Source organism: Canis aureus, chromosome 25, assembly GCF_053574225.1.
Source record: "Canis aureus isolate CA01 chromosome 25, VMU_Caureus_v.1.0, whole genome shotgun sequence".
NCBI classification, from domain to species: domain Eukaryota; kingdom Metazoa; phylum Chordata; class Mammalia; order Carnivora; family Canidae; genus Canis; species Canis aureus.
This window is the reverse complement of record NC_135635.1, coordinates 6,633,876-6,657,391: the sequence shown is the minus strand read 5'-3', so window position 1 is coordinate 6,657,391 and position 23,516 is coordinate 6,633,876. Positions and strand designations below refer to the sequence as shown.

General features: G+C 40.1%; 1 protein-coding gene, 1 long non-coding RNA gene and 1 pseudogene across 2 annotated transcripts in view; all 3 read right to left on the bottom strand.

The window, feature by feature from the left end:
• LOC144296914 (uncharacterized) overlaps positions 1-23,516 on the bottom strand; it is a 67,212-nt gene that overhangs the window by 17,206 nt on the left and 26,490 nt on the right. Inside the window, exon 2 of the long non-coding RNA XR_013363843.1 lies at positions 19,443-19,567. This is a non-coding gene — a long non-coding RNA (uncharacterized LOC144296914). The remainder of the gene's footprint in view (positions 1-19,442; positions 19,568-23,516) is intronic.
• On the bottom strand, positions 14,879-16,573 carry LOC144296910 (pyruvate dehydrogenase E1 component subunit beta, mitochondrial pseudogene; annotated as a pseudogene).
• On the bottom strand, positions 16,589-17,669 carry LOC144296911 (olfactory receptor 10AD1-like). Its single transcript, XM_077870281.1, has one exon. It carries the CDS (start codon positions 17,444-17,446, stop codon positions 16,610-16,612), a length of 837 nt encoding a protein of 278 aa, XP_077726407.1. The 5' UTR covers positions 17,447-17,669; the 3' UTR covers positions 16,589-16,609.

Here is a 23,516-nt window from a genome sequence, read left to right as displayed (position 1 = left end):
ATAGTGATACATCACCCAGTGCTCATTATGACAAATGCACTCCTTAAAGCCCATTGCCTATTTTACCCATCACTCCACCCACCTCCCCTGTGGTAAGCATCAGTTTGTTGTCTGTACTGAGTCTATTTCTTGATTTGCCTGTCTCCTTTTTTACTTATGCTTTTAAATCTTTGCTTTTTTTTTTGTTGTTTCTTAAATGCCACCTATGAGTGAAAGGATATAGCATTTGTCTTTCTCTGATTGACTTATTTTCTTAGCATTGTAATCTCTATCTCCATCCATGTTGTTGCAGGTGGCAAGATTTCATTCTTTCTTATGGCAGAATAATATTCTGTTGTGTATATATACCATACCTTTTTTTGTTTTCATTTTTAATATATTTTTAAAATTGAAGCTCTATTTGCCAACATATAGTATAACACCCAGTGCTCATCCCATCAAATTCCCCCCTTAGTGCCCATCACCCAGTCACCCCGTCTCCGCACCTGCCTCCCCTTCCACTACCCCTTGTTCGTTTCCCAGATTTAGGAGTCTCTCATGTTTTGTCACCCTCTCTAATTTTTCCCACTCCTTTTCGATCCATCTGTCGGTGGACACCAAGGCTCCTTCCACAGTTTGGCTATTGTGGACATTGCTGCTATAAACATTGGGGTGCAGGTGTCCTGCCATTTCACTGCATCTGTACCTTTGGGATAAATACCCAGTAGTGCAATTGCTGGGTCATAGGGTAGCTCTATTTTTAACTCTTTGAGGAACCTCCACACAGTTTTCCAGAGTGGCTGTACCAGTTCACATTCCCACCAAGAGTGCAAGAGGGCTCCCCTTTCTCCACATCCTCTCCAACATTTGTTGTTTCCTGTCTTGTTAATTTTAGCCATTCTCACTGGTGTGAGGTGTATACCACATCTTCTTCATGCATTCGTCTCTTCATGGACACTTGAGATGCTTCCATAATTTGGGCTCTTATAAATAATGCTGATATAAACATGTATTATCCTTGCATGTATATTCCGTACAATGCATTATCTGTATGAATTAGTGCTTTTGTCCTTTTTGATAAATACCCAGTGGTTGGATTACTGGATGGTAGTTCTAATTTTAACTTTTGGAGGTAATTCATTTTGTTTTCCATGGCCAGTGCACTAGTTTGCATTCCCACCAAAAGTGCAAGGGGGTTCCTTTTTCTCAACATCCTCCCCACACTTGTTGTTTCTCTTGTTTTGATGTTAGCCATTCTGACAGGTGTGGCATGATACCTCATTATAGTTTTGATCTACATTTCCCTGATGATGAGTGATGTTGAGCATCTTTTCTTGTGTATGTTGGCCATCTGGATGTCTTAGATAAGTGTCTGTTCATGTCTTCTGCCATTTTTAAATGGTATTATTTGTTTTTACAGGTGTGGAGTTGTTTAAGTTCTTTATAGATTTGGGACACAAATCCTTTATCAAATATGTCATTTGCAAATCTTTTTTTCTGGTTCAGTAGGATGCCTCTTAGTTTTGTAATTCATTTCCTTCACTGTGCAAAGCCTTTTTATTTTGATATAAAACCAATTGTTTACTTTTGCTTTTATTTCCCTGGCCTTAGGAGACATGTCCGGAAAAATGTTGCTACAGCCAATGTCAGAGAAATTACTGTCTGTGTTCTCTTCATTATTTTTATGGTTCCAGGTCTCACATTTAGGTCTCCCCACCAAGTTGAGTTCATTTTTGTGTATGGTGTAAAAAGTGGTCCAGTTTTGTTGTTTTCCATGTCGTGGTGCAGTTTTCCCAACAGTATTTGTTGAAGAGACTACCTTTTTCCATTAGATAATCTTTCCTGCTTTGTCTAAGATTAGCCATCCATATAATTATGGGTTTCTTTCTAGGTTTTCTATTTTGTTCCATTGATCCATGTGGCTATTTTTCTGCCAGTACCAGAGTGTTTTGATTACTATAGCTTTGTAATATAACATGAACTCTGGAATTGTGACACCTCCAGCTTTGCTTTTCTTTCTCAAGACTGCTTTGGCTAGTTGGGGTCTTTGGTGGTTCCATATAATTTTTAGGATTTTTTTGTTCTACTTCTGTGAAAAATGCTGCTGGTATTTTGATAGGGATTGCATGAAATGTGTAGATTGCTTTGGGTAGAATGGACATTTTACCGTTATTTGTTCTTCCAATCCATGAGCATGGAATGTCTTTCTATTTCTTTGTGTCATCTTCAAACTTATGGAAGTATTCTTAACCTAATGATTGAACTTTATGATTACAAGTTTGTTATGTTTTCTTTCATTGTCATCACCTTTGGAAAATAATATTTTTCTAGTACTTTTCTATTTATCCAAGCGATTTATTTATTTATTTTTATTTTATTTTTATTTTTAAAAATTTTTATTGGAGTTCAATTTGCCGACATATATATAACACCCAGTGCTCATCCCATCAAGTACCCCCCTCAGTGCTTGTCACCCAGTCACCCTAACCCCCTACCCACCTCCCTTTCTACCACCTCTTGTTCGTTTCCCAGAGTTAGGAGTCTCTCATGTTCTGTCTCCCTTTCTGATAGTTCCCACTCATTTTTCTCCTTTCCCCTTTATTCCCTTTCACTATTTTTTATATTCCACAAATGAATAGGACCATATAATGTTTGTCCTTCTACGATTGACTTATTTCACTCAGCATAATACCCTCCAGTTCCATCCATGTCGAAGCAAATGGTGAATATTTGTCGTTTCTAATGGCTGAGTAATATTCCATTGTATACATATACCACATCTTCTTTATAATTCATCTTTCAATGGACATCGAAGCTCCTTCCACATTTTGGCTATTGTAGACACTGCTGCTATGAACATTGGGGTGCAGGTGTCTCGGCTTTTCACTGCATCAGCATCTTTGGGGTAAATCCCCAGTAGTGCAATTGCTGGGTTGTAGGGTAGCCCTATTTTTAACTCAATACAGCGGGCTAAAATAGTTAAAATCTCATAGAAAGATATGATCAAATATCTGTAGAAGAAATCATTCCCTAATGAGTAAAAATTAGGCACTATACTATATATATTTCCATACATGACCTTACTTAGTTTCGATCCTCACTATTATAAAACTGAGAGATAAATCCTATCATCTCCACTTGGTGCTTGATGAAATTGAGGCTGCAAAGGATCGAAACAACACAACTGAAAGAACTGTCAAGCTTCCATTTGAATCTATGCCCACCCAAAACCAAAATTGGCATGCTTTCAATTGTCCCATTTAAGAAAGTGAAATGAAAGAACAGCTTGCCAGAAGTCTGCATAAAAAGTAGAACTCTTACAACACTGTTGCTGTTGATGCCAACTTGCAATGCACATGGAAACTAAATACTCATTATACAGATAAGGGAATAAGGACACTGTCCTCTTCTCTTCCCACTGAGTGACTTTCCACTAACATGAGCCAAAATTGGTTTTTAACTAATTCACACTCAGCAAATGAATAGTGTCCTAAAGTCAAAGAAGCTTCTCCTCTGTGTTCCTTATAGTAGCTGAATCTAACAGACAGGTTAATGTTATGATTACAAGTGTGTTATGTTTCTTTCATCTTTCATCACACGTGGAAAATAATATTTTTCGAGTACTTTTTAATTTATCCAACCAGATTTAATGTCATAAAATTTTTCACAGGATTATCTTAGAATTTCAGAAGCTTGTGTTATTAGTCTATTGCTGTGTAACAAATTGCCACAAATTCAGGGACTCAAAACAAGACAAATATATTATCTTTCAATTTCCTTGGGTCAGGAGTCTGGGTATGGTTAGCTGGGTATTCTGCTCAGGGTCCCACCAAGCTGACATCAAGCTGTCAACCAAGCTGTGATTTTCATCTGAGGCTTGGGATCCTCTCCCAAGCTCACTGGTTGTTGGTAAAATCCATTTCTTTGCAGTTGTACCACTGAGGTACCTGTCTCCTTGCTGGCTGTCAGTGAGGCATTGCTGTCAGCTTCTGAAGGCTGCCCATAGGTCCTTGCCACATGGCCACCACAGGCAGTTCACAATGTCGATGTATGCTCTCTTCCAGGCCAGTTGGAATTTTACTTTTCTTTGACTTCCAGCTCCTCTCTAGTCCACTACAATGGAGTTTTTTATAAGATAAATTTTATACTTTGATTTTTTTGTGGACTAGACAGCTGTCAATCGAATTGTGCTTCTTTTAAAAGGACTCTGTCTTTTCTTCAGGCAGCTGTTAAATTGTCCCTCTTTGTCTCTCATTTTCAGGAGTTCTAACAATGTATCCATGTGTGTATTTCTTTTTATAAATAATATACATTGGGTGCACTTAGGGCCTCTTTAACCAATGCACACTGTTGTTCAGTTTTGGAAAAATCTCGGCTATTTTCTCTTCAGATACTGTATTTGCTGTACCCATTCTTTCCTTCATCTTCTTTATGATATATCTCCCACTTTACTATTCCTCTTATTAGCTCTTCCTAAATCAGCTCAAATGCAGATTGACCATTCCTGGGTCATAGCTCCCAATTTCTTCATTGCCTTTTAAGTTAGTCCTTTAGTGCCTTGAGTGGATGTTTTATTTTATTTTATTTATTTTTACTTTTTGCCCATTTATTTTTATTTATTTATTTTTGTATTTTTAAAAAATATTTTATTTATTTATTCATGAGAGAGAGAGAGAGAGGAGGCACAGACACAGGCAGAGGGAGAAGCAGGCTCCGTGCAGGGAGCCTGATGTGGGACTCGATCCCGGGTCTCCAGGATCAGGCCCTGGACCCAAGGCGGCGCTAAACCGCTGAGCCACCCGGGCTGCCCTATTTTTGTATTTTTTTTTTTTATTGGAGTTACATTTGCCAACACATAGCATAACACCCAGTGCTCATCCCATCAAGTGCCCCCCTCAGAGCCCATCACCCAGTCACTCCAACCCCCCACCCACCTCCCTTTCCACCACCCCTTGTTCATTTCCCAGAGTTAGGTGTCTCTAATGTTCTGTCACCCTCACGGATATTTCCCACTCATTTTCTCTCCTTTCCCCTTTATTCCCTTTTACTAATTTTTATATTCCCCAAATGAATGAAACCATATAATGTTTGTCCTTCTCTAATTGACTTACTTCACTCCGCAGAGTACCCTCCGGATCCATCCACATTGAAACAAATGGTGGGTATTCATCACTTCTAGTGGCTGAGTAATATTCCATTGTATACATAGACCACATCTTTATCCATTCTTCTTTCGATGGACACCGAGGCTCCTTCCACAGTTTAGCTATTGTGGACATTGCTGCTATAAACATTGGGGTGCAGGTGTCCTGCCATTTCACTGCATCTGTATCTTTGGGGTAATACCCAGTAGTGCAATTGCTGGGTCATAGGGTAGCTCTATTTTTAACGATTTGAGGAAACTCCACACAGTTTTCCAGAGTGGCTGCACCGGTTCACATTCCCACCAACAGTGCAAGAGGGTTCCCCTTTCTCCACATCCTCTCCAACATTTGTTGTTTCCTGTCTTGTTAATTTTAGCCATTCTCACTGGTGTGAGGTGGTGTCTCATTGTGGTTTTGATATGTATTTCCCTGATGGCAAGTGATGCGGAGCATTTTCTCATTTTCTTGGCCATGGGGATGTCTTCTTTGGTGAAATTTCTGTTCATGTCTTTTGCCCATTTCATGATTGGATTGTTTGTTTCTTGGGTGTTGAGATTAATAAGTTCTTTCTAGACCTTGGATACTAGCCCTTTCTCTGATAATGTCATTTGCAAATATCTTCTCCCATTCCGTAGGTTGTCTTTTAGTTTTGTTGACTGTTTCTTTGGCTATGCAGAACCTTTTCATCTTGATGAAGTCCCAATGTTCATTTTTGCTTTTGTTTCCCTTGCCTTCATAGATGCATCTTGCAAGAAGTTGCTGTGGCCAAGTTCAAAAAGGGTGTTGCCTGTGTTCTCCTCTAGGATTTTGATGGAATCTTGTCTCACATTTAGCTCTTTCATCCATTTTGAGTTTATCTTTGTGTATGGTGTAAGAGAATGGTCTAGTTTCATTCTTCTGCAGGTGGATGTCCAATGTTGCCAGAACCATTTATTGAAGAGACTGTCCTTTTTCCAGTGGATAGTCTTTCCTGCTTTGTCAAATACTAGTTGACCATAGTGGGCCCATTTCTGGGTTCTCGATTCTGTTCCATTGATCTATGTGTTTGTTTTTGTGCCAGCACCACACTGTCTTGACGATCACAGCTTTGGAGTACAACTTGATATCTGGCATTGTGAGCCCCGGCTCTTGTTTTCTTTTTCAATATTTCTCTGGCTATTCAGGGTCTTCTCTGATTCCACACAAATCTTAAGATTATTTGTTCCAACACTGTGAAGAAAGTCCATGGTATTTTGGTAGGGATTATATTAAATGTGTAAATTGCCCTGGGTAGCATTGACATTTTCACAATATTAATTCTCCCAATCCATGAGCATGGCATATTTTTTCCATCTCTTTGTGTCTTCCTCATTTTCTTTCAGAAGTGTTCTGTAGTTTTTAGATTATAGATCCTTTACCTCTTTGGTTAGGTTATTCCTAGGTATCTTATGCTTTTGGGTGCAATTGTAAATGCAAATGCAAATTGTAAATGCAATTGTAAATGGGATTGACTCCTTTAATATTCTTCAGTCTCATTGTTAGTGTATAGAAATGCCACTGACTTCTGGGCATTGATTTTGTATCCTGCCACATTGCCGGATTGCTGTATGGGTTCTGGCAATCTTGGGATGGAGTCTTTTGGGTTTTCCATGTACAATATCATGTCATCTGTGAAGAGGGAGAGCCTGACTTCTTCTTTGCCAATTTGAAGCCTTTTGTTTCTTTTAGTTGTCTGAGCAGGCTAGGACTTCTAGTACTATGTTGAATAAGAGCGGGGAGAGTGGACATCTTAGGGGAAAGGCTCTTGGGTTTTCCCCATTGAGAATGATATTTGCTATGGGGTTTTTGTAGATGGCTTTTAAGATGCTGAGGAATGTTCCCTCTATCCCTACACTCTGAAGAGTTTTGATCAGGAATGGATGCTGTATTTTGTCAAATGCTTTCTCTGCATCTGTTGAGAGGATCATACGGTTCTTGTTTTTTCTCTTGTTGATATGATCTATCATGTTGATTGCTTGATGAGTGTTGAACCAGCCTTGCATCCTGGGGATAAATCCCAGTTGGTCATGGTAAATAATCTTCTTAATGTACTGTTGGATCCTATTGGCTAGTATCTTGTTGAGCATTTTGGCATCTGTGTTCATCAGGAATATTGGTCTATAATTCTTTTTTGGTGCGGTCTTTGGTTTTGGAATTAAGTTGATGCTGGCCTCATAGAACGAGTTTGGAAGTATTTCATCCCTTTTCATCTTCCAGGACAGCTTTAGTAGAATAGATATTATTTCTTCTTTAAACGTTTGATAGAATTCCTCTGGGAAGCCATCTGGCCCTGGACTTTTGCGTCTTGGGAGGTTTTTGATGACTGCTTCAATTTCCTCCTTGGTTATTGGCCTGTTCAGGTTTTCTATTTCTTCTTGTTCCAGTTTTGGTAGTTTGTGGTTTTCCAGAAATGCGTCGATTTCTTCTAGATTGCCTAGTTTATTGGCATATAACTGCTAATAATATGTTTTTAAAATAGTTTTATTTCCTTGGTATTGGTTGTGATCTCTCCTTTTTCATTCGTCATTTTATTAATTAGAGTCTTTTCCCTTTTGTTTTTAGTAAGGTTGGCTAATGGTTTATCTATCTATTAATTCTTTCAAAAAAACCAACTCCTGGTTTTGTTGATCTGTTCTACAGTTCTTCTGGTCTCTATTTCATTGAATTCTGCTCAAATCTTTATTAACTCTCTTCTTCTGCTGGGTGTAGGTTTTATTTGCTGTTCTTTCTCCAGTTCCTTTAGGTGCAAAGTTAGCTTGTGTATTTGTTTTTTCCAATTTTTTGAGGGATGCTTGTATTGTGGTGTATTTTCCTCTTCAGACTGCTTTTGCTGTATCCTAAAGATTTTGAACGACTTTATCTTCATTCTCATTGGTTTCCATGAATCTTTTTAATTCTTCTCTAATTTCCTGGTTGACCCTTTCATCCTTTAGCAGGATGCTCTTTAACCTCCACGTGTTAAGAGTTTTTTCAAAATTTCTTCTTGTGATTGAGTTCAAGTTGCAAAGCACTGTAGTCTGAAAATATGCAGGGGACATTCCCAATCTTTTGGTATCAGTTGAGACCCGATTTGTGACCCAGTATGTGGTCTATTCTGAAGAATGTTCCATGTGTACCTGAGAAGAATGTGTATTCAGTTGTGTTCAGATGCAAAGTTCTGGAAATATCTGTGAAATCTATCTGGTCCAGTGTATCAGTTAAAGTTCTTTCTTTGTAGATGTTGTGCTTAGAAGATCTGTCATTTGCAGAAAGTGCCATGTTGAAGTCTCCCAGTATTAGTGTATTATCTAAGTATGTCTTTACTTTGGTTATTAATTGATAGATATACTTGGCAGTTCCCACATTAGGGGCATAAATATTCATGATTGTTAGGTCTTCTTGTTGGATAGATCCTTTAAGTATGATATAGTTGCCCTCTTCATCTCTTACTACAGTCCTTGGGATAAGCTTTAACTTATCTGATATGGGGACTGCTACCCCTGCTTTCTTTTGAAGACCGTTTGAATGGTAAATGGTTCTCCAACCTTTCATTTTCAGGCTGGAGGTGTCCTTAGGTCTCAAGTGAGTCTCTTGTAGACAGCAAATAGATGGGTCTTACTTTTTTATCCAGTCTGAAAGCCTGCCTCTTTTGATGGAATCATTAAGCCCATTCACTTTCAGAGTTACTATTGAAAGATACGAATTTAGTGTCATCGTAATACCTATTCAGTCCCTGTTTTTGTGGATTATTTCTTTGAGATTCCTCTTTCTCTTACAGGGTCCCCCTTAATATTTCTTGCAAAAGCTGGTTTGGCAGTCACATATTCTTTCAGTATCTGCCTATCTTGGAAGCTCTTTATCTCTCCTATTCTGAATGAGAGCCTTGCTGGAGAGAGTATTCTTGGCTGTATGTCCTTCTCATTTAGGACCCTGAATATCCTGCCAGCCCTTTCTGGCCTGCCAGGTGTCTGTGGAGAGGTCGGCTGTTAATCTAATATTTCTCCCCATAGAAGTTAGGGATCTTTTGTCTCTTGCTGCTTTAAGGATTTTCTCTTTGTCTTTGGGATTTCCAAGTTTCACTATTAAATGAGGTGTTGAACGGTTTTTATTGATTTTAAGGGGGGGGGGATCTCTCTATCTCCTGGATCTAAATGCCTGTTTCCCTCCCCTAATTAGGGAAGTTCTCTGCTTTGATTTGTTCAGATATGCTTTCTGGTCTTCTGTCCCTCTCAGAGCCCTCTGGAACTCCAATTAAATGTAGATTTTTTCTTCTGAGGCTGTCATTTATTTCCCTTAGCTTTTCCTCATGGTATTTCCATTGTTTTTTTCTCTTTCCTCCTCAGGCTCCTTCCTTGCCATCAACTTGTCTTCTATGTCACTCACTCTTTCTTCTACCTTATTAAGCCTCATCTTTAGGACCTCCAGTTTGGATTGCATCTCATTTGATTGATTTTTAATTTTGGCTTGATTAGATCTAAATTCTACAGTCATGAAGTCTCTTGAATCCTTTATTTTTTTTTTCTAGAGCCACCAGTGGCTTTATAATTGTGGTTCTTAATTGGCTTTCTGACATTGAATTGTAATCCAAAATCTGCAACTCTGTGGCAGAGAGTATTGTTTCTGATTCTTTCTTTTGTGGTGAGTTCTTCTTTCTAGTCATTTTGCTCAGTGCAGAGTGGCTAAAAACTAGTTGTACTTGTTAGAAGCTCAAACTCTTCTCTCTGTAGCGTTCCAGCTGTTCTCTCTTTAAGTCTCAGGTTGAATTTGTATGTTTTCAGGATGATTTGAAAGTTATCTAGGTAAGTTGGTGGGGACAGGTGACTTGGGAACCCTACTCCTCCACCATTGTGCCCCACCCAAGTGGATGTTTTAAAATATTTGTCCAGGTTTTGTTCTTAGTGACATGTTGGTCTAAATTACATTGGTCCTTCAATATCAGAAATAGAAAACCTCTTATAATTCATTTTGTAACATCTATAGTTTTGTGCTCCTTTCATCCTTAATATTGTTTAAATATGTTTATTTTTTATCAGTCATGCCAAGACCTGTGAAATTACTACTTTCTTCTAATTCTATCAATTTAATCAAGTGTTGGTTTTTTTTTTTTAAATGATTTTGTTTATTCATGAGAGACACACACACACACAGAGGCAGAGACTTAGGCAGAGGCAAAAGCTGTCTCCCCACGGGGAGCCTGATGTGGGACTTGATCCTGGGATGGGATCATTACCTGAGTCGAAGGCAGATGGTCAACCACTGAGGCACCCAGGTGCCCCTTTGAGTTTGTTTGAATCAGTATTTACATGTATTTTTATTCCTTCTGTGTTCTCTGCATAGTCTAATATCCTGTGATTAAGTTGGCAGCTTATTACTTTTTAACACATCTTTTTTCCTAATAAAAGAAAGCATTGCTCTAAGTACATCCCACAAAATTGTAATTAGTTCCAATACTAATTTTAGATTTGTAAAATATTCTAATTTGTATTGTTATCAATTCTGTTGTTGAAAGCCCGACATGAGGTATCAGGTAAAAGAAACTGAGGTAAATAGGCTCTTAGTGGGAAGTTTTGTTTTGGGCATTAGACTATGTTTAATGTTTGCTATAGCTGTGGTATCAGAGGTTCAAATTCTTTCATATCCTGCTTTTGTCTCCTTTGCTGTTTGTGTGTGTGTGTGTGTGTGTGTTTTGGTTTCCCTAGAGACTCCTTCTTAAATCATGCCTGAGCATTGCAGGTCTTTTAGCTGTGATCTTTGAAACTCTCCACCATATTGATGTAGTGGTTAGGTAAAGGGGAGTAGAAGCATTGCATAGTCCCATCATTAGGTGAGTCTTCTAGTTCGGCTGTGTCCATGGGCTGTAACATTCACAGGTCCTTCTCAGTGTTGTGTTGTTGTGGTGGTGGTTATTTATTTATTAATTTATTTTATCCTTCCCTAGATTTGTTAAGTTCTCATAAGATAGTTTTCCCTAAGGCCAGACAGTGCTCTCTGGGCTTCTTTCTAAATGTTCACTTGTCCCTTCTCCCTACTGATCACAAAAGGATTTTTTCCTAATCTTCATCATGAGAATCTGGTGAGGCTGCTGGAAGTAAAATGCATGAAACTATGAGGGTTCCACGGAGGGTAGGCCCTTCGGAGTTTTTATCTCTGAAGTTAGCCCATTCCCAGTCTCCAATAAGTAGTCGATTCCCCTCTAAGTATTCTGGCCAGTATCCAGTTACTGTTTCTACTCCCAGAAAGCTGTCATTTTCTGTGTTCACCTGTCTCCCAGTTTTTGGGGTGGTGCTTTCCCCTGTGCCTTTAATTCTCTGATAGATCTAAGAAGCGTTGTTGACGTTCCCTTGGTTTACCCTTGGTTTTTGGTGATGGTGGAAGTGACAATGTCCAAGCTCTTTACTCTTTCCACGTTGGACCAGACTTCTTTTCCTTCTTTGGTAAGTGGGATAATTAGAATTCTGTTTCTTAATTTCCAACCATATGGGTTTCCTTCTAGTTAACTTTTTGATATTGATTTCCAACTTAAGTGCCTTATCATCAGAGAGCTTGGTCTGTGTAACTTCATATCACTGACATGATTTGAGATTTGCGCTGTGGACTAGTATGTGTTCTATTTTGAGATATTTTCAATTTGTGTTTGGTAATATGTGCCTGCTACCTTTACTAGGTTACTGTGCTGGGGGGAAATGGTTGATATACTTAAATAGGAATAATGAGGTGCTTACAAGGATGTGGGAGGGTTAAGAGGAATCAAAAAGGGATGGTGAAACATCCTGGCCTCTCAAGAGAAAGGAGCAGATAACACCTTATTGGGCAAGGGAAGGGAGCTGTAGGAGAAGGCCACCTGACAGTAACCCTGGGACATCAGGGAAGGACCAGGTCAATAAACATCCTCAAATATTCTTCTCCTGCCTTCCTCTATCCTACTAAGTAACTCTTGGTTGAGGCCACCTAGGTTGTAGAAGGCAACCAATGAGGCAACCAACAAAGTCTGTCTTCCAGATACAGACCAGAGGGAAAAGTGTGTATTTAGTTCTAGAGGGGCAAAAGAAAATATGTAGCATACATAAAAGGTAGAGTGAATCCTTTATTTGAGTGGATCATATGGGTGGGGAAATAATAAGTATTGGCAAAAGAAGGAGGCTGTTAAAGTGAATGAGAAAAATGTTGACATTCTAGGAAGTCTTCCCATAAGTATCCCCACATGGTTTTCACGGGCTGCACTAAATGGCAATTGCAGGTGTCCCACTGCAAATAGCAAAGGTGAAGAATGGCAGGATTTAGTTAGGTAGGGATGTGAGATTGATGGGAATGTGGGAAAGATGGCTGCTGGGTGGATGAAGATGGAGCTGAAGTAACAGAGGAAAAGGACAGAGTTTAAGTAAGAATCCATACTAGTGGTAGGCCAAAGGGCATGGTCAGGTAGGAAAAGTCTTATAACTTGAGAAAACTTTATTTTGTAATTTTTTAAAAGATTTTATTTATTTATGAGGAGAGACAGTGAGAGAGAGGCAGAGACACAGAAAGAGGGAGAAGCAGGCTCCATGCAAGATGCCCGATGTGGGTAGCCCGGGTCTCCAGGATCAGGCTCTGGGCTGAAAGCAGTGCTAAACTGCTGAGCCACCCGGGCTGCCCTTGAGAAAACTTTAGGAGTAGTTGTAGGCTGAGACAGAGACAAACACAGAAGTTTTTGTTTTTGTTTTTGTTTTTTTGAAAATTTTAATTTAGTGGTTCATCACTTACATGTAACACTCAGTGCTCAACATAGCAAGTGCCCTCCTTAAAACCCATCACCCATTTAGAACATCTGCCACCTCCCTCCCTCCATCATCGCTCCTTTTTTGCTCTCTATCATTAAGAATCTCTTATGATTTCTTTCCTTTTATCTCTTTTTACCCCCTTCTCATGTGTTCATCTGTTTGGTTTCTTAAATTCCATGAGTGAATTCATTTGGTCTTTTTTCTGTGATTGACCTATTTCACTTAAGATAAGACTCTCTGGCTCATCCATGTCATTGCAAATGGCAAGATATCATTTTTCGATGGCTGAGTAAACATCCATTGTATATATAGACCACATCCTCATTATCCAGTCATAAGTTGATGGACCTTTGGGTGATAGTTTGGCTATTGCTGATAATGCTGCTACAAATATTGGGGTGCATTTGCCCTTCAGATCTGTATTTTTGTATCCTTTGGTAAATCCCAATAGTACAGTTACTGGAATATTGGGTAGTTCTATTTTTAACTTTCTGAGGTGCCCCATACTGTTTTCTGGAGTGGGTACAACAGTTTGCATTCCCACCAACAGTGCAAGAGGGTTCCCCTTTTCCTGCATCCTTGCCAACATCTATTGCTTCCTGTGTTGTTCATTTAAGGCATTCTGACAGGTGTGAGGTGCTATCTCATCATGCTTTTGATCTGTATTTCCCTGATGATGAGTGATGTTGAGTATCTTTTCATGGGTCTGTTAGCCGTTTCTGTGTCTTCTTTGGAAAAATGTCTATTCTGTCTTCTGCGCATTTAAAATTTTTAAAATTAATTTATTTTTATTTGAGATAGGAAGAGAGAGATCACGAGCACGATCAGGAAGAGCAGAGGCAGAGGAAGTGAGATTCCCAAGCTGACTCTGAGCTGAGTGGGAGCCTAATGTGGGGATCATTACCACCCTGAGATCACGACCTGAGCTGAAACCAAGAGTCTGAGGCTTAACCAACTGTGCCACCCAGGCACCCCTACCTATTTTTTAATTGGACTATTCATTTTCAGGTTGTAATGTTGGATAAGTAACCAGGGTTACTGAACCTCAGCACTAATGATTTCTTGGACTGCATAACCCCTTGTGATGGCTGTTCTGAGTATTATAGGATGTTCAGTAGCATCCCTGGCCTCTACCTACTAGGTGCCAGTAGCACACCCTCTTCCTTTTGTGAAAAATAAAAGTCTATTCAGGTATGGCAAAATACCTCCTGGGCGAGAGAATCATCCCTGCTGAGAACCCCTGCTGTAGATATAGGTAATTGACTAGCGGAAGGGGAGAAAGAAGAGATGTGAGCAGAGTCTTAGGAAATGTAGTGTATTATAAATAAAGCAAGACATAGGAAGGAATCTTCATGAAGAAAAGAGAAACATTTAAACTGCACAATAGGCATCCAGCCCATGACAAAGTTTTCCAGTGGAAGCAAACAAATGCACAAAGAGTTAAAGTGCTCATTTTATATTCTATTTATAAAACACAGATGTCACTGGAAGGTTCTCTGACCCTAGCAGTTTTTACTCTATAACTCTCACTCTCAGTTTACAGTCTGGGGAAGTAGGTACTGTCCTTAGCCTTCTTGCTTGCTCCTTTTTTTCCCTCATAGTTAGGAATTCCTTTATTCCTTACCAAACAATCTAATAACAAATGTAGATAATAGTAGCTTTTATCTTTACACACAAGTTGTCATTTTTGGATACATCTTTCTGCAGAACTCTGCCACATTCATACCTTGTCCTTTTGAGAGGGTAAAATTTTACATTAGCCTTATTCAAAGAACATGGTAAGTATAACAGACCAAAACTGCCCCCTCGCCATGGAGTCTAGGGCAGGAGAGGAGAGTTTTTCCATATACAAGCACATTTAAACTTCTTCCAAATACAAAAACATCTGTGTTGTTGCTTTAGAGATAACTTTATGAATCGTAAGGTCTTAACTGTACAATTCAGGTGAAGTGTCAGCAAGTGTTTTAAGTAAATCCCAATAGCTTGAAATTCAAGTCCAAACTAGATATTTAATGTGTTTTTTTAAATTGCAAATTTGATGTCTTTAACCTGAGGTATAGAGTTGTCTTCTAGAATCTTTGCAAAGGCATAGGGACGTCAGCACCAGTGACACAAACTGGAGGAGCATCCAGGAAATTGAATGCAGGGCCTTCCATGATCCTGCCACAAATTTCAGCTCGTACTCCAAACTGTGGCCAGCCTCCTTCCACAGTTATGAGATGATTGGTCTTCATGACACTGGCTTCTTTTGTTTCAATGTCCATCGGTCTGATAGTTCGCGTATTTATCACCTCACATTCAATACCCTCTTTGGATAGCACTGTTGCAGCTTCTAAGCAGTGGCCCACAGGTTTTGAATGGGCAACTATGGTTATGTGTGTCCCTTGCCTTTCTATTTTGGCTTTTCCAATGGGAATCAGAAGATGTTTTGACTGAGCTTCTGAGTGAAATTCAAAAGGAACTCCATACATTAGTTCATCCTATAGCACCACCACTGGATTATTATCCCGAATGGCTGATTTAATAAGTCCTTTTGCATTCTTTGAATTCCAGGAGCTGACCACATTTAAGCCTGGGCAGTACCCATACTGGGCAGCAAAGCACTGTGAGTGTTGGGCAGCCATGCCTGCTGAGGTGTCATTGGGCCCCCTGAAGACTATAGGCATAGGCGGAAGGCCCTCCAACATGTAGTAAGTAGGTCTTGGCAGCTGAATTTATAACCTGGTCAATAGCTTACATAGAGAAATTGAAGGTCATAAATTCACAGATGGGCCTCAACCCACCCATAGCTGTACCCACGGCATTTCCAGCAAAGCCCCTCTCATATATGGGAATATCTATGATTCTCTTATTGCCATATATCTTCCACAGGCCTTGACTAACCTTATATGTGCCATCATACTGGGCAACTTCTTCCCCAAGCAGAAATACCTTCTCATCTCTTTCCAGCTCCTCATCCATACTTTGGTTTATAGCCTCACAGACTGTCACCTGCAGCACCACAGGCGCTATCCAGTGGAAGTGCCTCCTCAGCAGCCCAGACACCTTTTCAAGGGGTCTCTGCATCAGACAGACACTGCCACCATCTTGACCGTGTCCTCTGGCAACCCCTGCTCTTGCTTCTGTCCTTGCACCTTCCCATTAATAATTCACATGTATTTGGCACAGAGGCCCTCCTCTTACCTCCTTTGAGGAGGAATCCAAACCTACACAGTAGTGCTTATTTTTTTCTGGGAACTTCTTGGATAGTTTTGATGCCACCATATAGGTATAATATTGTATACCTCTTAGCATTTTTCTCCCACTGACTGCTTTTTCCCTAACTTCTATATCCCTCTGTTTCCCTCCTGGTTCTCAATATGCTCTTTTCTCAAAGATGGAGCTCATGCTAATTGCATTTGTTTTAGAAGTAAATGCCCAAAGACTGTACTGGTACTCTTCTTATTACCATCCTGGAGAAGGCTACAACATTTCTGCCAGTTTTGTAATAATCTTTTCCATTTCATTACACTTGCCACTCCATCACGAACATGTATCATTAAGAGAATTTGAAAGGATAAATCTACATGGGAAGTAATATCATACAGATGAACATTATACATCAACGGGATCTTCTGGTTTGATGCTAGTAGGAAGAAAATGATGAAACTCTTTCCTGGAGCCTTTCAGGATTGGAGAGTTGCCCAGTTGTCAGGGATAGGGGAAGGAACTTCTCTTCCTAAAGGTATCCTACTAGACAGACTCATCCTGGGCCAGGCTGATCCTCCCAAGGGCCCTCACCATGGCTCCCAACATTTCTTTGTTTCGAAAACTATAGATGATGGGGTTGCACATGGGGGTGATGATGGTGTAGAGGAGGGAGAAAGGCTTGTCTTTGTCAGGGCCATGTGTGCTGCGAGGGTTCATGTAAGAGAACATGGCAGAGGTATACAGAAGGAGAACCACAGTCAGATGGGAGGCACAAGTAGAGAAGGTCTTCCCTCGACCTGAGGAGGAGGCTCTGCCAAGGATGGAGGCCAGGATGCGGGCATAGGAGATGACAATGAGCACCATGGGGCTGAGCAGCACCAAAATGGCATCGACAAAGATCATCCTCAGACTAAACCGGGTGTCTCCACAAGACAGGGCAATCACTATGGGGGCCTCACAGAAGAAGTTCTCTATGTGGTTGTCTCTACAGAAGGGATTCCGGAATGACAAATACTCAAGAAAGATGCCATTGATCAGCCCAAAGAGCCAGGCAGTACTCACCAGCTTCACACAGACCTGCCGGCTCATGATCTGGGCATAGTTGAGTGGGTGGCAGATAGCAACATAACGGTCATAGGCCATAAAAGCCAAGAGGATGCACTCAGCCACACCCACACAGAAGACCAAGTACATCTGGGTCAAGCAAGAGACAAAAGAGACAATGTGGTTCTTGACCACCAAGTGGATCAGCATCTGCGGGATAGTGGTGGTGATGAAACAGACATCCAGGAAGGACAGGTGGCCAAGGAAGAAGTACATGGGGCTGTTGAGCCTGGGGTCTGTCCAGGTGATGAAGATGATGAGGCCATTCATGGCCATGGCAAGGCTGTAGAGGGCTAGGAAGAGAGCAAAGAGTAATGCCCGAGTGGAAGAGGAGCTCTGCTCAAAGCCCACGAGGATGAACTCTGTCACTGTGCTGCCATTCCTTAGGTCCGCTGTCTTGGACCTGCTTGAGGAGGGAGGACAGGAAAGCACAGGTGAGATAGTTTGTAGGGAATGTAAGGTACTCACTTGAGCCCAGAGACCCAGCTATAAAAGAACAATGAGTGGTGGTAAATGTTTTAGAACTTTAGGAATACATGTAATTGGAAATGTTGTGGGGCAGTGAGGATACCAGGGTCACCACAGGCGGCATACATGGAATTGTAACATCAAAACTGAGGAAGCGATAGTTACACTTTATTCTGATTTGGGCAGGCCTCAAATGAAGTACCACATCTGCCCCAGGGCTGTAAACACTGAAGGATTAGCCACTCTCCAAAATGTGTTCAGAGGTGCAAAGCTAAGATGGTTGGACCTGGTACTCATGGCAAATGAGGAAAGTTTAAGAAAGTTTAAGAAAGTGAGGAATGGAGTATTTGAGGGAACCGCATGCTGGCTGTTAGCTTATAGAAGATCATATTTGGGAGATGTTTACAGATGTATTTTCCTAGAAGAGAAAAAGTGCTCAGCCTTACTGTATGTATTTGAAATGATGAATGGGTTGAAGTTTCAGAGGAAACAATAACATTCTCCCCTTCAGCATTGCCCCTTAGGTGAGAATGATTTGCAAATCTCTGGAAACATCCATGCTTACCCCTTAGCTGAGAATGATTTGCAAATCTCTGGAAAGAGAGTCATCCACTCTCTTTCCAGACTCTCTCTCCCAGTGGTTGTTGCTGCTGCATCCACCACCCATGCTGTGCATGCGGGAGATGGGGCCTAGTTCTGAGCTCTTGCATGCTTTCCTAACGAGAGGCAGTTTCCTACAGAGGTTGGAATACAGGGCTATGCACCGTTGGGTGCAAAGGATGCAACCATTGCTCTGAGACAAGGGAAGGTATGAGTGGGACACAAATACAGCATTTCTGGAATGGACCTTCACAAAACTGATCTGTCTGTTTGCTTCCAGGATAAGTCTTGTTCTTTTCCCATCATCAGAGAATGAGTGTTCAGAATTCTCATGTTCTTTTCTCATTATTGCAACTTTTAGGAAGTCATCATGTTCATGTTTAATCTCTCTTGCACTTTTCATCTTGTCTCTGAGTTAGGATACCAGAGAGATCCCTTCCACTCTCAGATTCTTATAGATGGTTAGTATATTCCTTCTTAGCCTTCGGTTCTGCCAACCACTCTTCTTCATTTTCTTTTCTCTCAGGCCTTGCCCACACGTTCTTACTCTACCTGTATGTTAGTCTTTCCCCCTCCTTTTTGCACTTCCACTTCTCACTGTTTTCTTCTCCCTCTCCCTTTCTCATATTTGGTGTAGGTGTCTGCCATTCAGTGACCTCTGGTTGGACTCCCCTTCCTTCTCTGTCTCTTTAAATATCTCATGTTGTCTATCTTAATTTTAGAACAGACCTACCCCATTACTGCCACTCTTTTCTGCTTTGGATTCCCTCTAGGTGATTCCTGATATGTCAAGGCAGTAGGCCATTCCCATCATCCGTACTTTGGGATGTTCCCTTAGAACTTGTCCCTAGAACTCCTCTTCAGGGGTGAGAGAGGACAGGAAGGGTCTTAGGGCAATGTTTAACCCGAAAAGTGGCTTGGGATCCTGGGACCAGTGGACATGTTGTGGCTGAGGTCAGAGTCTGGGCAAGGGAAAGCGGTGAGCTATGCTCCAGACAAGCCTGGGACCTGTCCAAGAAGACACTGAAGCTCAACCTAAGAAGGCCCGAGGATCTATAGTAGTATATAAATGCTTATCGTGGTTGATTGTACCAGAAAGAATACCTGGTGATAAGTGGCATCTAGAACCCTGGTAAATACCAGGGTTAATCAGCCAAGCATTTGTATAAATAAATAGGACAAGGACTTGAAAATCACATCCTACCTCATTCTGTGGGTTGGCTGGTGATGATGTTTATCACTGAATCACTGCAGCAAATAATAGAGAAAATCTCATGGTGTCTGAAGAAAAACTGGTCCACGGAGGATGGTCTGATCTGCTGGTCCACTCTGGAAGGTAGTTGTGGTGGTACCACGTCAGTTCTTTGACATTCATAATGTAGATGATGCATGTTCACTTAAAAATCCCTCTACTTTTCATATGTACTGCACTTTAACTGTCACATATTCCACTTATTAATAAACATAGTTGCTCCCACTGTTCATACTGTATGTTTTTACCTTCTCAGTACCTTTAGTTCTATCCCAGTGCTGAGTTTTAGCAACTTGACTTGAAAAATCACATGCTCTCTTAATTGTTACTTGAGGAATCACCAGCAAGAAAATAACAAAAAATCATATTCCTTTAGCTATAGACAATCCCTTATTATTATAAAACATAAAAACTTATTCTTGTAGTTTTTTCCAAAACAGAATTTTCTGAAACTAGAAATCAGAAATTGTTGATAAGTGGTCTAAAACTAATGGTGAATCTCTAAAATATCATTTTGTTGGTGGTCTTAATAATGGCCGTAGTAATATGTAAATTGGTGTCTCTCTACTTTTAGAAAGATTTGTGAGATTTCGCTGATAAACCAGAAGACGATTATGGGATTTCTTCTGCCAAGGGTATAGATATAAGATAAATAACCACCCATAACCTTTGGGTTTCTTGTTTAAAGAGTCTAGGGTGTGTAATCTCATTTAAATTCATACTAGTTTATTAAATATTTCACACATGCCATGAGTTTTTATTGTAATTTAATTATTTTATCTAATCTAATCAAAGAACCTCTGGTAAGTTATGTTGGCAATGCAGTTGAGCAGAGTTCGGCAAGGAGAGAGGAACAGGGAGGAAGTTTTCAGCTGTGGGTCCAGATTGGCTTCAGAATGATTACACATACTGTTCTGATTCCTTTTAGAACTACTTGCAAGCAAGATACAACTTTACAAAAATTCCAAGAGCCTCTCTGCAGAGCAGTGATTTGTGTTGGAGGAGCAGCCAATAGGATGGTGGTCGTAGGACTATTTATGTGTCTTACCCCTTATGGTTAATCATAGACTTAATGGGGTAAGAATACAATGCTAGATACTGTTAGGGGTGGGTAGGGAAGGAATAAGTTCTTCCATATTCCCGATGTTTCCTTTCACATGGCTGAAACTGTGATAACATAACATGCTTGACCTTATTCTTCGTCATTCACATCCTCCCATGGGGAGTGGAGTGGCTTACTGAATTCGTGATTCGAGAAGGAGAAACCAAACACGAGTTTTCTGTCCCTTTCTTGAGGTCAATTTCCCCTTGGGAGTGAGTGGCCTTCTCCAGAGCAGACTCTACCCCTGGTTAGGGAGACTTTGTGGTTGTACAGTCGTGTCAGTTACAGGGGAATAGGTTTGTCTGTTTCATTCTCTGCTTCTGGATTAGGAAACCCAATGTCTGCTTTGTTAAAATAAAGGTGCTGTTTTAGCCTCCACCTGCAACCTGTCTCATTGCTCAGATGATTCAGAACCAGGTGGGAAGAGCAGTGTTATTTGCTGGACCCCTCAAAATCCCTAATGGTATTAGCAGTAGCATAATCACATATATGGAAATAAAATTCAAAGAAAGACGTGATAGAGCTTTGGTTAAAATGACAAGAAACCATGAGTCACAATGATGTCTGAGATGATCCTGAGAGGGAAAATTCTGATGTTACACATATGCTGAATGCTCAAAGCACAATGCTGGTGAGTTAAGGGAGAGAAAAGTATATTACATGATCATAGGAATACAAAGAACAAAGTCTGCTATTGTAAAATAGACTGGTGGGAAAATGTCTCATTAAAATGTTAAGATTCTGATTCTTGTTATAACTACTGAGGAGGAGCAGGACACTATTGAATACTTTTGACAGTTAGCCACAATGTTCCTGTTGTTTCCTAAAATGCTGTGACCACAGGAATGATAATATAACACAGCACCGTATTGGAGAGTATGCCTGCCTTAAGAATGTGTTGATTCACCCTATTTGCAAATAAGCTTATCAGCATTCTTTTTCTATTTTTTATTATTTTTTTAGATGATCTAAAATCTACTAAAATCTAATTTTTTAAAATTGGAGTTCAGTTTGCAAACATATAGTATATTACCCAGTGCTTGTCTCGTCAAGTGCCCCCTCAATGCCTGTCAGCTTATCATCATTCTTAAAATCACACATATATATTTTTTTGAAAAATTATGTATATATTTAGAAAGCTTCAGCCCCTGTGAGGCTTGGTTATCTTCTTGCAGGTAGATAAATAAACGTATAAATAAAAAGTGTAAATATATACAATGTGGCTCTAGTAATTTCAAATCTAACAAAGCTTGAAATCTGGTTTCTCTAAGCCCTTCTTTTTTGGATGAAATTCATACTTTCATGACCTTAAAACCAAAAATCATTATTTTTTCTGAGCAGAAAAACTTTGTGGTGGATATATATATATATATATTCTGAAGTTCAAGGAGCCCCAGGAGTGAGAAGACATGATTCAGGGTGTCCATGCATCTCAGAGATGTTGTGCCAAAACATGTGTGCATGACAGCATTTTTTTTGGAGAGCTCATAGGCTAATCAACTTCTCAACAGCAACTGGAACCCAGAGAGGGTAAGAATCTTGTCATCTAGATATTTGAAGTCACTAAGACTTCTCTTCTTTAGACTGAAAGTGAAAGTTTTCTGTCATCTTGCTACATTGTTTATTTCCTCAAAAGTGTCTCCAAGGAGAGTGGCTGAGACATGGTTGAGCACTCAACTCTACCACTAGTAGCCACTTAATATTATATTATCACTAAGAGGTCTCAAAAAAAAGTCCACACAAACATTTTATTACTTGCTTGAGTTTTGGCTTCCAGCCCTTATGTTGGAGGGCTCCTAGCTCCTGCTGGGGTTGACCACATGGTAAGTTGTTTTTTGTTTTTTTTTTTTCCGGTGGGTCACTTAGTGTCCTAGGGCCTAAAATGCTAAAAGGAAGTGAAAATCCTCCTGTTGCTATCCCCCACACCTATAGACCAATCTTGACCTCATAATTAAAAGGAGAATTAACAGACCTAAAAATATACAGAAAAGGGTTGGGGTGGGTAGGAGGGTACAAGAAGATACCTAATTAAATAGCATATTTATGATATAAGTTCAGAAAATGACATTCTAAATTACCACGGAAGCGGTACTTCTGAACCACCAGATATTACCTAGAGAGAATGCCAATATTTTTATATTGGGAGAGGAAGGAGGAGGTGGCAGATATATATATATAAAAAAAAGGAGCTTCAGTGCAGTTGAGGTAGTTTGCTGAGGGAAAACCTCTATGGTGATCAGTGGTTTTGTTTCATTCAAGTTTAGGACAAGCAGAAATGGTAGTTAGAGGAATTTTCTGTCCCACAGGGCTTTTAAACAATGATACAAGTGCCTCAGGGGTCTAGTTTCCTGCTCTGTAGGTTTTTGAGACTATTTCAATGAAAGTTCCAGTATGTCATGTCTGGTTTAGACTTGGTCCAGTACAAAGACAAAGGATAGAAACCAGCCTGCATAGTTATCAGTGTCCCCAGGAGGATCCATGGTTCCTCCTCCTAAACTCCTTTCTTATTTAATGGTATTATTTGAACTCTTAGTAACCTAAATCAAAAACCACAAAGTCACCTTCCACTCTCCTCTTTCTAACCTCCATAATATATTAAGTCCCAATAATATTCAATTTTCCCTACTCTCCTACAGACACCCTGAATTCCAGCCACAGCTCACATTCCCCCACAAACACCATAGTTTCTTGACCTCCAGGTCTCTGTGTAAACTAGTCCCTCTTTCTGGAATAGACTCTTCACACATTTTCTCTATTTGACAAAACCCTGCTTTTACAAGACCAAATAAAAAGTGTTAACTCAAGGGGGTTCTTTGAAAATTGAGTGAAGATTTCTATTGCTTCTCAAGACTGAGAGCTAAGAGCCAGGCTGAAAAATCTCCTAATAAAATAAGATTAGATCAACAGGCATCCCTCAGGAAGAA

Bases quoted from the DNA above. Each gene is read 5' to 3' on its own strand.
- LOC144296911 (XM_077870281.1), bottom strand. From the start codon at position 17,446: ATGGCCATGAATGGCCTCATCATCTTCATCACCTGGACAGACCCCAGG.